We start from the raw sequence: 15,108 nt of genomic DNA, 5'->3' as shown, positions 1-15,108 counted from the left end.
TTGGGTTTGTCCTACTGTAAGTGCACACGCAATGTATGGTACATCAGATGGCCAAGACATCTACCTCGCTACTATCAGAAATCCTTCTGAAGAGAACAAATTGGGAAAGCAAACATGATCGATCACAAACAGTAGCTGGAATAAAAGAAGCTGTTTCTATCCTAGCAGAATTCCATATGTAACCTTAAAACAGGATGAGGAAAAAGGAATTAAGAAAACATACAGGAGCTAAGAGGATAGTATTACTCCGTCTCAAAGGCCACCAACAGGTTCAAACTCACCAACCACCATCCTGACGCCATCTAGGATGCAGACAAAACTAGAAAAGCTTAACACTGCAGTACCCAGACTAAGCTAGGTCAAATAGATCTTTATACTCGTGATAGTATGGTTTCTTCATCAATACCAACTACCACAATGTAAATATTGATCTATAAATAATGTAACATAACCCTACGTGCAAGCACATTGTGCTCAGTCACAAGTAGACCAGGGCAGATAGGAAGCCTTAGAATATGACAGAGTGAGAGGGGGAGATCGTAAGAGAGAGAGTGAAAAAGCGAGAGAAAGAAAGAGAAAAAAGAAAAAGGGGGGGGGGGGGGGGGGGGAGATAGATGACTTTTGTTTTCATACTAAACAGTGTACCAACACTGATAAAGTACCATAAGGTGTTTTACTTGAAAATCACACTGAATGTAGACCAAAACTGTATGGTTTTAAAATGCTTTGAGTAATAAAATCACGGAGTAGGATTTCCCCTTTATGAAAAGCATTTAACATCTATATATTTTTTAGATGACAGCTATTGCTCACAAAGTGTGTTCCTTTTTACTATTTTACGGCAAATAGATTAGATTCTCCTAGAGTTGCTGGCAGACCGGTACCAGTGCCACTCTACACAGAGGACTCAGTCCTATTGGTGTGGACTCCTAATGCTTTGCAGGTGCTGATTGACAGTTTCATCCAGTTTATGGGTAGTCTCGACCTGGCCACAAACTACGTTAAATCTTAGTTTATGGCCCGGTAGAATCGATATCCGCTGGTTTGTTATTAAGGGCCAGTCTTTGCGTAGTATAAAAGATTTTATTTTTCTAGGTGTTATTTTTACCTCCTCAGGCTCTTGGCAGCCACAGTTGACCAGCTCATACCTTAAACTCAAAAGGAGCCATTTTAAATCTCTCTAGAACAAGGGGGAGAGGAACAAAGCTACATGTGGGGCTACCCCTCCAGCTTGAGGAAATTCTTGTATATCGGACACTTTTACAGTTTCCTCCCACTGCATCCAGTTCTATTATCCATGCCGAATTAAATCACGGCTACATCAAGGACAGGGTTCAATTGGCCCCCTTATTACTTTGGGTTAGCATATGGGCCAACCCCCAAGCACAGCTTTGCAGAGAAGTGATCTTGGTCTGTCTTAGTCCGGACAGCGACTGTGCTATTCCTTGGCTGAATTATACCTCTAAAACATTTCAGACGTTTGGGTTGGGCTCTTTGTTTGCGTCTCTAGAGAACATAAAGACAATACTACGAGTAAAGAAAATCTTTTGGGAATTCTGTGAGATTAGAAGGCTGCGAACTGAGCTGAAAAAAACAATATGGTACTGGTATTTTATAGGCTTTTCGCTAGTGTGGACCCTGTTTTTTTTTTTTAATCTTTGTTTGGCACTTACTCAATGGGAGAGGTCTCTGCTCTTACATTTCAGAGCTGGTACGATTTGGCAACTTCCAAGTATTGGACATCAATTTGACATCTATGAGGGGATAGCTTTGCCTTGCTCTTGTGATGGGGCCTCAGCACAGTCGCTATTAAATTACATGTTTTTTGTAATTACTACAGTTACCCTCGTCAACTTTTTCTTAAACCTTTTTTTAAAATCATTGGGTCACCATAAATGCAGAGAGGCTTTGTACCATATGCAGCTACTGAATACACCAGCTAGATGGCCTAGGGTGTGTGCCTTTCTCAAAGCTGGAAAACTATGGAGGGGTAATCAAACTTGTTTGTTTTGCACCAATGGAAAATTGAAATAATGTGTTTTACCTTGAGGTATTTTACTGCATTTTGACTTGTTGTTGCACAGCGCTTTATTTATATATTTTCTTATGTATGGCGCACTTTATATGAGCATTTTTTCCTGCCGTAAATTGTACCTGTTCTTTTAACTTATGTTGGGTCTGTCAGCTTGTGTCATTGTATTCTTTTGTCCATAATGTTGTATTGTTTTGTGTCTTTTATGGCCATATTTTTGGGTGAATAAAGATTCTTTGAATATTTGAATAATTAAATAATCCAAGTATTAGCCAAAAGTTCCCTAAGCATGCAGTTGAGTTGCTTGAGCATAAGATGTATGCAGACCCAATCCTGAAACAGAATCTATTGCACTTACTATGCTAAACTTAATTCAAAGTCTTTTGAACAGAGGTGAGGCATGAGTAGGTATGTACATTCCCTGTCTGGAGCATTTTCGATACCTATTATCACCCTAGTTTCATGAAATATCTGAAGAGAAAAGGGTTGAGAAACTTACTATCAGAATGCTTTTCTACCCTTCTCCAAAGGCCTGCTTAAAATGTTACCCTCTCAGGCTGGGTTCAACGGGTAGGGTTATGAGGAGATATACCTCAGCCACCACACACCAGGGAACCAGCAGTAACCAAATGAGAACATTTTCTTAAACATAACCCCACATTTCAAATCAACATTTCATGCCACGGTCAAGCACGAGGCTTGATTAGCCAATGAAGATATTGCAAGTCTTCCACTTAAAAATTGACAGAAAAATGTATGGGTGCAAGAAAACGGAGTAAATCCTAGACACACCAAATGAAGCCAATAAGGACACACCGAGGACAAAGAGGAAAGAGCGGGGAAACAGGAGAGAAGAAAATATGGACAACATCCTGAGAGTACTCTAATAGGAGATGAATGAAGAAGAAACTATCCTGTGTAGTCTTTTGGAAATCTAGGTGATTTAGGTTTGCTTACACTCCCCCTTGTCAACAAACGGTCTCTCAAACTTCCTATGCCTTGACCTTAGTTGCCATCCAAATCACTTCAAGAATTTTCAGATAAAAGACCATGTACACCTCTTCCTACTTCACCATGGGAGATTGAACCCTGTTGAGATTCCAATTGTTTTCCATCTGTCTTTATAGCATTTTAAAAACCTTAAACATGTTTTTAATAGAGGCAAATTTGGACTGCTTTGCCGATCTTTTGGGAGCCCAAATGTTTAACCACTGCCACAGAAATGACCCCTGAAGCACACTTTGTATCATGGGTTAACGTCCTTCTCCCAACACACTTTCTCTCTCTCTCCCTCCATTCATCATCTGCCACTTGACTAGTCCATGGTAAATTCCATTATCCCTAGGCTACTGCACACACTTCTAGAAACTCTTCCACTTCTCACGAACAGAATTGAAATCCCATTATCTGAAAGCCAAACTTTAGAAAGACCCTCCTTCTGCAAGATGTCTTTGAGGAGACTGATGACCCAATGGGTAGAAGAAGTTTGCCACATACTTAATCGCTGGTCGCTTTGAGAACTAGTCCATCAATAAAAAAAATTAAGGTATCATGCTCACCTTAATGCGGCCCTACCAAATCAATCTGCCATGCACATGCTGGCAGTAGTCAGGTCTGTATTAACAGAGTACAGATTTTCAAAACCTTGTCACGGTTACAGCATGCCACATAACCATGAACAACCTTTGCGACAATCCTGTCCATGCCGGGCCACCAAAAGTCTTGTTAAATCCATTCCTCCTCCTTCACCGTGCCTAAGTGTTCTATGTAGCATAGAGTCAATAGTTTCTCTCTCCAACTGTACTGATGGATGTATTTATGACCACTAAATAAAAAGTCACCCTCCAAGTTATTATTTTTACTTTACACTCACAAAAAAGGATTCAGCTGTTCTTTCCTCTCCTTATTGACACTACATCCTCCTTTCAACTTTTCTATGACACTATTAATGAAAGGGGTTCTTTGTTCAGCTCCTCTCTCCACATCTACTCAGTCACAACCCCATATGTAATGGTACACATGCTTTAGTACTCCTCACACTCCACATACGTGCTTGCTCTATTCTCAGATTCTTCTACAACCAACACGTAGAGATAGTCTGCCCCCATAATACAAACATAAATTATTGCAGGTCAACCCACCAGTGGATGATTCTAAGAAAATGCATGTAGACAGTAGGACATAAAAACCTTGTAGAGAAGTTAATGATCTGTCCTGACAGAAAATGGAGACGCCATCGACGAATTTCTACATTTCTTTGGAGCCCATACCACGGGCAAATGTCCCCTCCCTATCACGCAGTATTTACCTTCGCACCCCTCAGTGCCCTAGACATGAAAGCAACGGTCTCTTCTCTCCATCCCTCTTTATGAACCAACACTGCATCCACTCCTTCCATGCTGAAATCAGTAATGAAAACAGTGTCCCTATCTGGAATGTAAGCCTGGAAACTAGGTTCATGTTCCATTAATTTTCACACTCACAAACACCGCTTCATTCTTCTTCATCCACACAAAACTGGTGGTGTTCTTTAATAAAGCTCTAACGTGGCTAGGTATCTCTGCCAAACCTTGCACCAAGAGGAGGATTTGAAGTACTCAGCCATACCAAAGAATGACAAGAGCATCTCTTTGGTCTTGGGAGTTTACAAACAATTGTTTCAACCAATTTCCTTTTTTCAGCACAAACCCTCAGCACTAATGTCGCTTCCCAGATAACCGATTTCAGTCCCAACAAATGTTATACTTGTCTGCACGTAAAGTTAAGCCATTCTCTTGACATCTACCCAACAGCTTTCTAAGTCGCACATCGTGCTCCTTCTAATCCTTTCAAAAAAACAAAACAGACTGATAACAACGGACTCCTTCCAAACCACCAGCAGGAACTCCATAACTGAAGAGGCTGACACTAATCCAAGAAGTATGCATAAAAATATAAACACCTCAAGAGTGTATGAAAAAAAGTGTGAACCTGTAACCATATGTGTAATTGCACCTGGCTCTACAAGGCTTTCAAATCCAGTGTGCTGAAAACCTTGGCATCCTTAAGGGTAGAGGATACATAGGAAATATTGGATTGGAGATATTGGCCCAAACTGATTTCTCGACGGACGGCTCTCTGGTCTATGCAGAGATGTACCACACCACTATTTTCTTTTAGCCACAACTATGGGATCTAACAGCATGATTATCCCTTAAGTGTTAGGTTTCTATAATTCTGCTTCTGCACTCCCAATGGCAATCTCCGTACTTTAGGTACCAGAGGAGAAGCTCACTCTTTCAATTTAACGCGATGAGAGTAGGACGTTAGACACCCCAGACCCTCACAGAAACAGACGGAAATTCAGTTACCACATTCAGAAGGCAACTTATCACCTCGTGAACCTGAACCAGAGGACATTCATTCGGGTCAAAAAATACACCCAAGTCCTTTTTTTGGGGCCATCCAAGTAGAGCATCATCTATTACAGGTCTTTCCTTAGTGGTGACTACCGAACAGCGACATTGAATAAAATTACCTGTTTGCCACATTTATTGTATACTGCCTTCTGAGCCAGGCAATCTTTAAAGCTCGCCAAGTGACCAAGTTGCCCACACTTAAAACATAACCCTTTGAACGGATTCCATAAGCATTGTTACTTGAACCTCTTGCACTTGGATTCTATTTGTCTCCGTTTTACAAATCTCTCTTACACAGACCATCGTATACTCGGCTCGTTTGGCAATGGTTAGCACTTCAACGAAAGGTAGTTTATCCTAAAGCCATAACTCCTGCAGTGTTTCCTCCTTACAGTTCAGCTCAAACTGATCGCTAATACGTTCTCCTGCAAAAGCACCAAATTTACAGGAGAACTTTCTCAAACCTTTTACAAAAACACAGCTTGTTCACAAAAAACATATGTATTCCTCACTACTCTACATAATTAAAAGAATTTACCAGATGCATCCGTTTTAAGTTGCCGACATGGAGGTACAGAGGCACAGCATGTTTGTGTGACATACTAAGGTAAAACCACACAAGTTAAGCGAGAAACTGAAAAGGAACCAGGAGTAACTGAAATGCTAAAATATGAGAAATGTTGAACACTCTCTGGAATTGAAGAGACACTTACTTTGATGTGCTGCTTTTGGCAGTCTAGTCTAATTTTCCAGGGCTCGGGATAAAACAGCTAAGTTATTGTCACTCAAAATGTGCAAAAAGCATCATGCACGTTAGCCCCACGGACCTAGAAAGTCAGAGGGCGATTGATAACGTAAATGCGCAAGCTGGAGGCGGGATCTAGAAAGACAGCCTCTTGGTGTTTAGGAAGCAAGTGTCACTTATAAGTGGGCAGCTCCTACTGCTCAGAACCAAGCCAACACTACACAGCTGTCAAGCTGCCGACAATTGATGTACGTACCACAATCAGTCGCTCGTGTTTTTAGCCAATTTAGGGCCAGATGTAGCAAAGGGTTTTACCCATTCTGTGTCTATGGGAAAATGTGTTCGTACATATGGCCCATAATTCGGCCGAAAAATAAACTACAAATCTCAGAATGCAATGCACTGCTAAGTATGCCACACATGGCCTCTGACAACTAAGCAAATGTAGAAGAGAATCTACCTACCCTCTCCCCAGAAGCTCTACAGGAAGGGGCTGCAAATACGATAGTACAGTCTAGGACATCCTTTTAATTGGGGACTGTAACCCAGCTACCTGGAGTAGGAGAAGCAGCAAAGAAATACGGGAAAGGCTGACAAAGGTATGATGCCGTGCAGAAAAGGGCATGTGGCCCGTGTGCGCGGTGAGAATAAGCTGCAATCTGACTTGATGGGAAAAGTAAACTGGGGAACATGCTACAGTCTACTGATAGGAGTCACGGGAGACGAGTAGCCACCCACTCCTGTTTCTAAACTGCCACGAACAAGGAGGCAGGCCGAAATCGCACAACAGTGAATGCCGGGTGCAGAGTCTATTATGGACCGGCATGGTGCACCCATACCGAAAATTGTTCGTTCCGTGGAGCCTCCCGTCCTCATGTCAATCCTTTGGTAACCACGGGAAAGAAACGGTCTGCGTGCCCCCAACCCGACTTCCAAATCCAAGCGCTCTAACTACCTCCCAGACACCGGCTCTACAAGCCGGGTCAGCCTTCTCCCACTCCGGGGCACTTCCTGTACTCCAGCCCGAGGTCCTACAGAGGCCTAGCACGGCCGCCTCTCGTGCTTCTATCTGCAACCACCAAGCGCCCTGATAGCCCACGCGCTGCCCCGTCCCGGACATGGGTCAGTACCAGTTAAGAACCACGGCAGCGCAACGGGACCTACCGTAAATGGGCCGAAGCCGCCTGTCGTTAGGGTCCTGCACATGGCCCCGTGTCGCCATGATGAGCAGCGCACCGCCGCAGTGCGCCTGCGCAGGAGGCGGGCGGCGTTAAAGCGTGTAGTGTCTGCCGGTTCCGTGAGAGCAGGTGACAGTCCCAGGGCCGTAGAGGCCCCGCCCCCTCTGTCAGGTGCAGGCCCCGCCTCCCGCATGGTTCCCTAGCACTGCTGGTAGCAAGTTCTCTATACAGGAAGGGAGGGCGGGTGATAGGGTCTGCTTTAGTGGGTTTGTGCTGGTGGATCCCTCTGCGATACTTTTTTTGGCGCCCCCCTCGTGACCACCCTCTCCATGAATTCCCCATTACTATCATTCGCCAACAGTGCACCTCATCTCTCCATAGCCTCTCTCTGACAAACATTTCATTTTTTTACAATGCTACTCATAGTTCACTCACACACAGTTTTAGGATCTGCAAGATATAAGTTCTTTGCTGCAGGCACTTTATCACTCTGCGCTACTTTATAATGTGTCACAACTGCCACTAGAAAAAAATCCCTCTCACAGTCAGTAACACGAATCACCAAAGTTATCTTCAAATTTATTTGTTGCCTGAAAAGTGCTGGAGGCATAAGCGAGTTCATCTGCTCTTAAACCGAAAGTTAAAAGTGAGCTCGGTGCCAGAGCTGTGCAACGGGGTCTGGGATGGATTTAGAACACAACGCCTTGATCCAAATATTTGGAAACAAGTAAGGGAGATACTTTTAGGCTCGTTAGGTTACTCGTACGAAAGATATTACTGGATTAGTATTGCCTTTGGATCTGGTAGTTATACTGTATTGTTGCGCCGGGTGCCGGGTATGGGCAATAACGGATCGGGATGCCACAACAGTATGTAGGCGAGCCAGTGCTTGAAATGGAAATATAAAAGAACAAGGTCCAGAGTACATGTTTGCTGCTGAGATGTGCCGGTAATCTCGCATTAGAATAGTGGGGCAGTGCTGAAAAGTGCAGGTTCTATCTCTTTCAAATTAAATAAGTGGAGCTACTGAGTACCTGATAGTAAATCTCTATTTGAAGCACTGAGGTGAACAATTCTTTATTGGTGGCCTACATTATATGAAAGCCCTGCCTCAACATACTGGCCTCCTGTTATACTCGAGCCCACATCATAAGTAGGTGCCAAGTTACACAGGTCCATGTGTGATGAGCTGCTCTAGAGCAGGTTTTTTCTTTGAAATCCGGTACTTATAGTCTTGTTTTTGTAACAGAATAAGCAAAAATAAAAGTCCCAGAATTCAAAGGAAAAAACCTGGACTGGAGCAGCATGTCAGGCAAGGACATGGGAAGCTAGTAACAGCTGGCCATAGCATTCCATTCTAGCCACTCTTTAGGGGTGGTCCACAGCCTAAAACCTACTGGAGCTGTAGAAAGCTTTTTCAAGTTTACATTTTTCAACACCATTATTCAATTCCATACATGATCCTACATATATAAACCGAATTAACATGATTGCAATTGGAACAAATTTCATTACAAGACTGAAGGATACCATTATGCATTAATTTGTGAAACCCTTTAAAGCAGTTACCTGTGAAACTATTGCAAGGTGGGTAAAATAGACCTTGTAAGCTGCTGGTGTTGACTTACAGAAGTTTCAAGCTCACTCTGTGAGTGGGACTATGGCTAGTCAGTGCTTTTGGAAAGGCAGCAGACTGGACGATATCTTGAAGACCGCTGACTGGCCTAAGGGCCTCATTACAACCTCTGCAGTCTTTCCCAAAGACCGCAGAGGCTGCGGGCGCCAGTATACCACCAGTGCTGGGGGTATCACTGGCTCCCTATTTTGACTTTTCCGCTGGGCCAGCGGACGGTAGCAGTGTTACCATCCACTAGCCCAGCGGAAAAGTCACATCAGCATTGCAGCCAGCTCATAATAGAGCTAGTGGAAATGTTGATATGCAGCGGGTGCAGTGGTACCCGTCACGCATTTCACTGCCCGAAATTCAGGCAGTGAAATGCGCGATGGAGCTGTACCTGGGTGCCCCTGCACTGCACATGCAAAGTGCATGGGCAGTGCAGGGCCCCCAGAGTCCCCTTACCGCCAACCTTTCCATGGTGGTGTTTACCACCACGGACAGACTTGGAGGTAAGGGGAGTTGAGATCCCCAGGGCAGCGCTGCCCTGGCGGATTACGACCGCCGGGACCTCCATGGCGGTATACCGCGGCAGAACCGCCACAGTCAAAATAAGGTGACGAGTACCATCAGCCTGTTGGCGGTACTATCGCCACTACTGCCCTGGCGGTCACAGACCGCCAGGGTAGAAATAAGGCCTAAGTCTTCTGCTTTTGCAAAACATTAATGTAAACCAATTGAACCTGTCTGATATGGTACTGGAGGGCTATCAATATGTATAATGGTAGTCTCCGGTCTTGTAACAAAATAGTGATTCTCCAAATGTTATGCCAAGAGAGTCTGAATTTCATTAAAAACAGTGAGTTTATCACTATCCCACAATCCCATCTGGGAGGACCACGGACCTCAAAAGGAACAGGAGGACCAAGGACCTCAAAAGGAACAGGAGGTCAAAGTACCTCAAAAGGAATGCGAGGTCTAAGCACCTCAAAGGAAATCGATGTTCTATGTAGCGCACAATTAAAAGTTGTCAGATGTAGCTTAACGGAATCTAGTGCTCCTAATGAAATTCAAGATAATGATATGAGAGAGGAGAAACATGAGAGGGAAGAACCCTTACATGAATATGTATTAGATCCTCGGTAAAGAGGTTGACATGGACAACCTCTTTACCGAGGCTGAATGCCCTTCTACCGCCAAAGGAATAGTTAGTGACTCAATGGGGGGGAAGAATTTTTTCCCCACAAAACATTAAGCGTGGCGGCCCCTAGACCATGGGTGTAAATTCGTAAAAAGGTGGATCCGAAATCCACTTGAGAAAGAAGCACAAAATGTTCTAAAGGCCAAATACTTAAGAAGCTGACATCATAATGGTTTATTTCCATTGCAGTAGTTGCTCTATTAATGCTTAATCATCCATTATGCAGATGTAGATTTGAAATTGCTCATATTCTATGGATGAATTGCCTAGAAAAAAAACCTTGATTTAGGTGTGAGCTAGAAGACTTTTCTATTCTACAAGGGATGGTGGCCAAATATTCACTGGTTTTGCTGCCCAATTGGGACTTAGATTTTTTCTGATTCATACTGAATATAACTCTGCTCCAGGTAGCCTTCATAGCATTTAATATATACCGCTAATTTGAATTTTGTAATAAAACCCTTTAACTTTTGTATTGGCCTAGAGCTCATTTTATTGAGTGGGGTCTATTTTTTTTCGAAATTATTTTATTCTGCCAATTTAATGTTTGGGGAGGTGTCTTAACGCGGGGACACATTGCCTCATGAAATTGAGGTTTTACACCATCTCCAATCCAGTAACCTGTGAGAGAAGTGAATGAGGTGCGTTCTGGGGTTCCCAAAATTTGCTGTACAGTTTTGCTCCTACACAGCCAAACTGTTTTCCCACAATACCAAAATATTTTCCTACAATACCAAACAAAAAAACGTTTTCCCACAATACAAAACAACAAAACAATAACCAATTAATTTCCAGATTCAGCCCTTAGGCCACATACAGCCCAATTTATATGTTGGCCGTAAGCTCACTCTGTCACAAATGTGACAGAGTATCCTTATGGCCAATATAATGGTCCACCCACTGAATTTATATGCAGGTAACTATAGTTTGGCAATGGCAGAGACCACTTCGTCTCCACCATGGCCAAACTTCTCAAACGCCCAGACTGTGTAAGGTTAGTCAGAGAAATGGCTGTATGTACACCCACCCAATTTAGAAGGGCGGACAAATACAGCCATTTTTAGGTCGAGCACACAAACGCTGTGACCCGTTGTAAGTATTGTGGGCTTTTAACCACACCCACCTTATGCCCATCACTCTTATTCATTACTGGGCTTGCCTTTCAAAAATCATTTGATGTCATTAGTAAATGCTTTATGTTTGTCCCGCCTTGAGGTTGCTTTTGTCACACCTTGCAGACTGCCTCATTACATGGATTATTGCACGATTGGCGATATACTTCAGCGCGGGCAAACTATTTTTTCTTTTGTGTCCCCCCTTCGTGCTGCGTAGCGGGCATGGTGCTCACTGCGTGAACAGGCACAACAGCATGAACTCAATGGGCGGTATTGGAACGCTGGTCACATTGTTCACAGTTACCTAATCAGAGTAATTTCTCGTGGCTCTCCTATAGAACACTTGAAATTGGTAAATGCTTTACGTATAACAGAAATCTTCAAAGTGAAAGCGGATCTCCCTGCACAGCGGGAAAGCCGATACTGAAATAAACACTGCACTCGGGAAATTCGCCCCATAATGCTTTGCAGGGCATTACTTTTACAACACATTTTTGCTCTTAACTCAGCCTGTGGTGGTCCTAGGACAATAGGACCACCACCAAAACATTCACAATAACATTCTCTTTCGGTCTACATCATCTCTGGGTCTCCACACTAGGTTTGTCGGGACCCCAAAATAATAACCACTCCCACAATTTAGTGTCTTTTTAAGTGCTCTCATGGTTGGAACTTTAGTCTTTCAGCTGAGAATAGCTTGTGTCTTAAAGGCCTTGTTTATAGTATCATTTCTATAGGCCTGCTACCTCTGAAAATGTGTAATGCATCATGCCCTGTAGGGACCAAATACATGGGTGCACTGCATGATTTATTGCCATTTTCTTTTTGTGTGGTTACTCCAAAATAATAACCCCAACCATCATTCATTATCTTTTTAAGTACTCTCATGGGTTAGAACTTTTGTTTTACAGTTGAGAGAAGTTATGTTTCATGGGCCCTGTTTGTAAAATAATTGCAAAGGTCCTGCAAGGCTTAAAATGTGTAATGCACTATGCCCTTGAGGGGCTAAATATATGGTTACACTGCATTACTTTCTCCCGTTCCTTTTTCATGTGGTTATGCTCTCTAAGGGCTGACTGTATGGTTACCTGACCATGTTTCTTCCAAATTATATTTCATTGTGGTGTTCCCTAGAGGTTGTTCAGAACATTGCAGTCAACATACTATAATATTCACACAAAAACTCGCCCCATAATGCTTTGCAGGGCATTACTTTTACAAAACGTTTTTGCTCATAATTCAGCCTGTGGTGGTTCTAGGACAATAGGACCACCTTCAAAATGCTCTTTTTATCTACATCATCTCTGGGTACCCACACTAGGTTATTGGGGACTCCAAAATAATACCCGCTCCCACCATTCAGTGTCTTTTAAGCTTTCTCATGGGTAGAATTTTTGTTTTACAGCTGGGAGTTTTGTTTTAAAGGCCTTGTTTATAATATAATTGCAGTAGGCCTGCTATCCCTAACTGCATTACTTTCTCCTGTTTTTTCAGGGGGTTATGTCCTATAGGGGCTAACAATATGGTTACATGACCATGTTTCTTACAAATTATTTTTTTGTTATAGTGCACCCTAAGGGTTGTTTTGAGCGTTAAAGTCTAATGCCAAAAGTTTCTTTCTGATAAATGTTTATATGATAACTGTATTTGTTTTAACAATCTCTCATTATTACAATTATGACCAGGTTTCAGACCAACTTGACATCCTTAATACACTATGACTGTTTGAACACTCTTGATATGTTTCGGTGACCCTTCTAGTTTATTACTCCTCTGTGACTGTCTTGTGTCTTTCTTTAGGGAATTGTGTTAACCAGCCAGCACCACTGATTGTGGGGTGGTGAAAGTGGTATTCTATTGGAATTAGCAAGGCAGATTTACATTAGGATGCTAAATCGCTACATTTTCATTTTTTGCTGCAGATAGAGGAAGACGGTAAATGGAAGTGCTTTAGTTGTATGCAGGGCCACTGGAATTATATGGCAGGAAAAGATGAAATGATGAGGCAGGGTTGACCAATTTATGTGGCACGGAAAGTCAATTTATAAATTTAGATTGCCAATAGCTCTAACTCAAGCAAATACAAGACCTAGTGCATTGCAAGGGCTTATTTACTATCTGTCACCACCAGGAAAACCCTGTTGTTAAGGGACAGTAAAAAAAAAAATGCCCCCTCTCCATGGGAGATGACTTTTATGACAAGGAGGGTCAATGGTTTTCTCTTTCAAAATCAAAACCAACTTTGGGGTTTTGTTTTTAAAAATGGCTCTGTCATATGTGAGACAGCCATAGGTCAAATTCCAATACATTCACAGAAACCTCTTTGATGATGGTTCCTCTGAATGGTAGAAATGTCCATAAGACTGACTGACATATCTAAATTTGGCAAACAAGTACTCCGTCAGGAAGTAGGAGTAATTTACTCAGTCGCTCGGATGGAGTACAGTCCATCCTCCAAAATCAGTGTCTATCAGGCATCAGCAATGGTTCAGAGGGCTAAAACTGAGAGTCGTTGACTCCCCTCCCTGGGCCTTCAACCCCTGGGACCCCCACCTCAAGACTCTCACAAAGGTTGCTTCCAGAGCCACAGCTTCAGGCTGTTCTGCCTGACTTCGGTCATCAGTAGGGGTGTCCCATCGCTCAGTCTTAGCGGGAGACACCGGCTTTACAACCCTGATATCATGCATCTGTACCATCTTCCATGGCTGCAGTTTGAAAGGAAGCCAGTTTCTGGGATTTTGATCTCAGACCATTACCTAGTCTCTGACGTGCAGACAGACAGTCTTGGCTCACCACTTTCAGCCCATGGCATCATTTCTCTCTTGCTTCAGGCCACAACAGCAACTTCATCCAGGGGCTTTAGCTGTCACATTGGGTGATGGGGGACAACATCTTGTACAGGTTGTCCTATGTACAAATAACTTCAAGTCTGTCCACTGGTGGAGTAGGTAGTCTTGCTGTCCTCCATAACAAAAGAGTACACTGCCCACTCCAGATAGTGGTGATGAGCATGAGCAACTTGAATAGCCTTAGTAATCGTTTGATATAATTCTTATAAATCGTTCAACCTCCCCATTTGCTTGGGGCCAACTGAGCATATTTCACAAATGTCTGACCCTAGGGCACACAGGTACTCAGGTATTGCTTGACCCTGGGACAGAAGGCCATCGTCGGTGTGCAACTCTCTCACTAAGCCATACATGGCTAGAATAATTTTCAGCTTCAGTATGACTTCCTCTGCAGCAACACTGGTCACCATTTCGATTTTCAGATCATCTATTAAAGCTGGCATATACCTTCCACCCAGAAGGATCCCAAACTCTGCCTTAGTTGGTCTCCATCTTTGCAGTTTGGAGGCTGGTAAGTGATCCAAATTGTGCATGGGTGATGCTTGACCTACACAGTGCCCCATGACACTTCCAGTTAACATGGTGATGTTTGAGAATCCACATATGGTGGGCATGGACCTTGTTCTCATAGACAGCATGTGAGCCATTGTTCCCGGGGTGGTTGCCAGGGGTGGCTGTGCCCAGGGGTATCACAGGAGTACTCCAGTTTGAGTGGGCTGTTTTTCTCAAGAAAGTAACTGATCCCACAAGGATGTTGACAGTTATAGACCCCAGCATAAATGCTGTGGGTGAGGGTCAGAAGTCCTGTGAGGGGCATGTGCCTGCATCTGTAGGGTATAGGGACCTGAATAAGTAAGCACACTGAGTTGTTTAGTCTCCAGAGGGAGAAGCCCCAGTGACCCTTTGACAGACTTCAGAACTGTCATGACAGCATCAGTGCTGAAGTAATGGGCCCTTGCCAGAAAGATTGTGGTG

The 15,108-nt window shown here is 43.3% G+C and overlaps 1 protein-coding gene across 2 annotated transcripts in view; it reads right to left on the bottom strand.

Annotated features, from left to right (window-relative positions):
- NAA25 (N-alpha-acetyltransferase 25, NatB auxiliary subunit) overlaps positions 1 to 7,471 on the bottom strand; it is a 561,072-nt gene extending 553,601 nt beyond the window's left edge. The window contains exon 1 of one of the 2 annotated variants that reach the window (XM_069214819.1): positions 7,340 to 7,471. In XM_069214819.1, the coding sequence (XP_069070920.1) occupies positions 7,340 to 7,397 (58 nt within the window). In that variant the 5' untranslated portion in view covers positions 7,398 to 7,471. Of the gene's footprint in view, positions 1 to 7,014; positions 7,067 to 7,339 lie in introns of those variants that run through there. The other variant, XM_069214820.1, reaches the window with a different exon arrangement.
- Positions 7,472 to 15,108: the final 7,637 nt, after the last annotated feature.

Source organism: Pleurodeles waltl, chromosome 11, assembly GCF_031143425.1.
Source record: "Pleurodeles waltl isolate 20211129_DDA chromosome 11, aPleWal1.hap1.20221129, whole genome shotgun sequence".
NCBI classification, from domain to species: Eukaryota; Metazoa; Chordata; class Amphibia; order Caudata; family Salamandridae; genus Pleurodeles; species Pleurodeles waltl.
The sequence above is the reverse complement of the archived record's forward strand: the minus strand, read 5'-3'. Positions and strand labels throughout refer to the sequence as shown.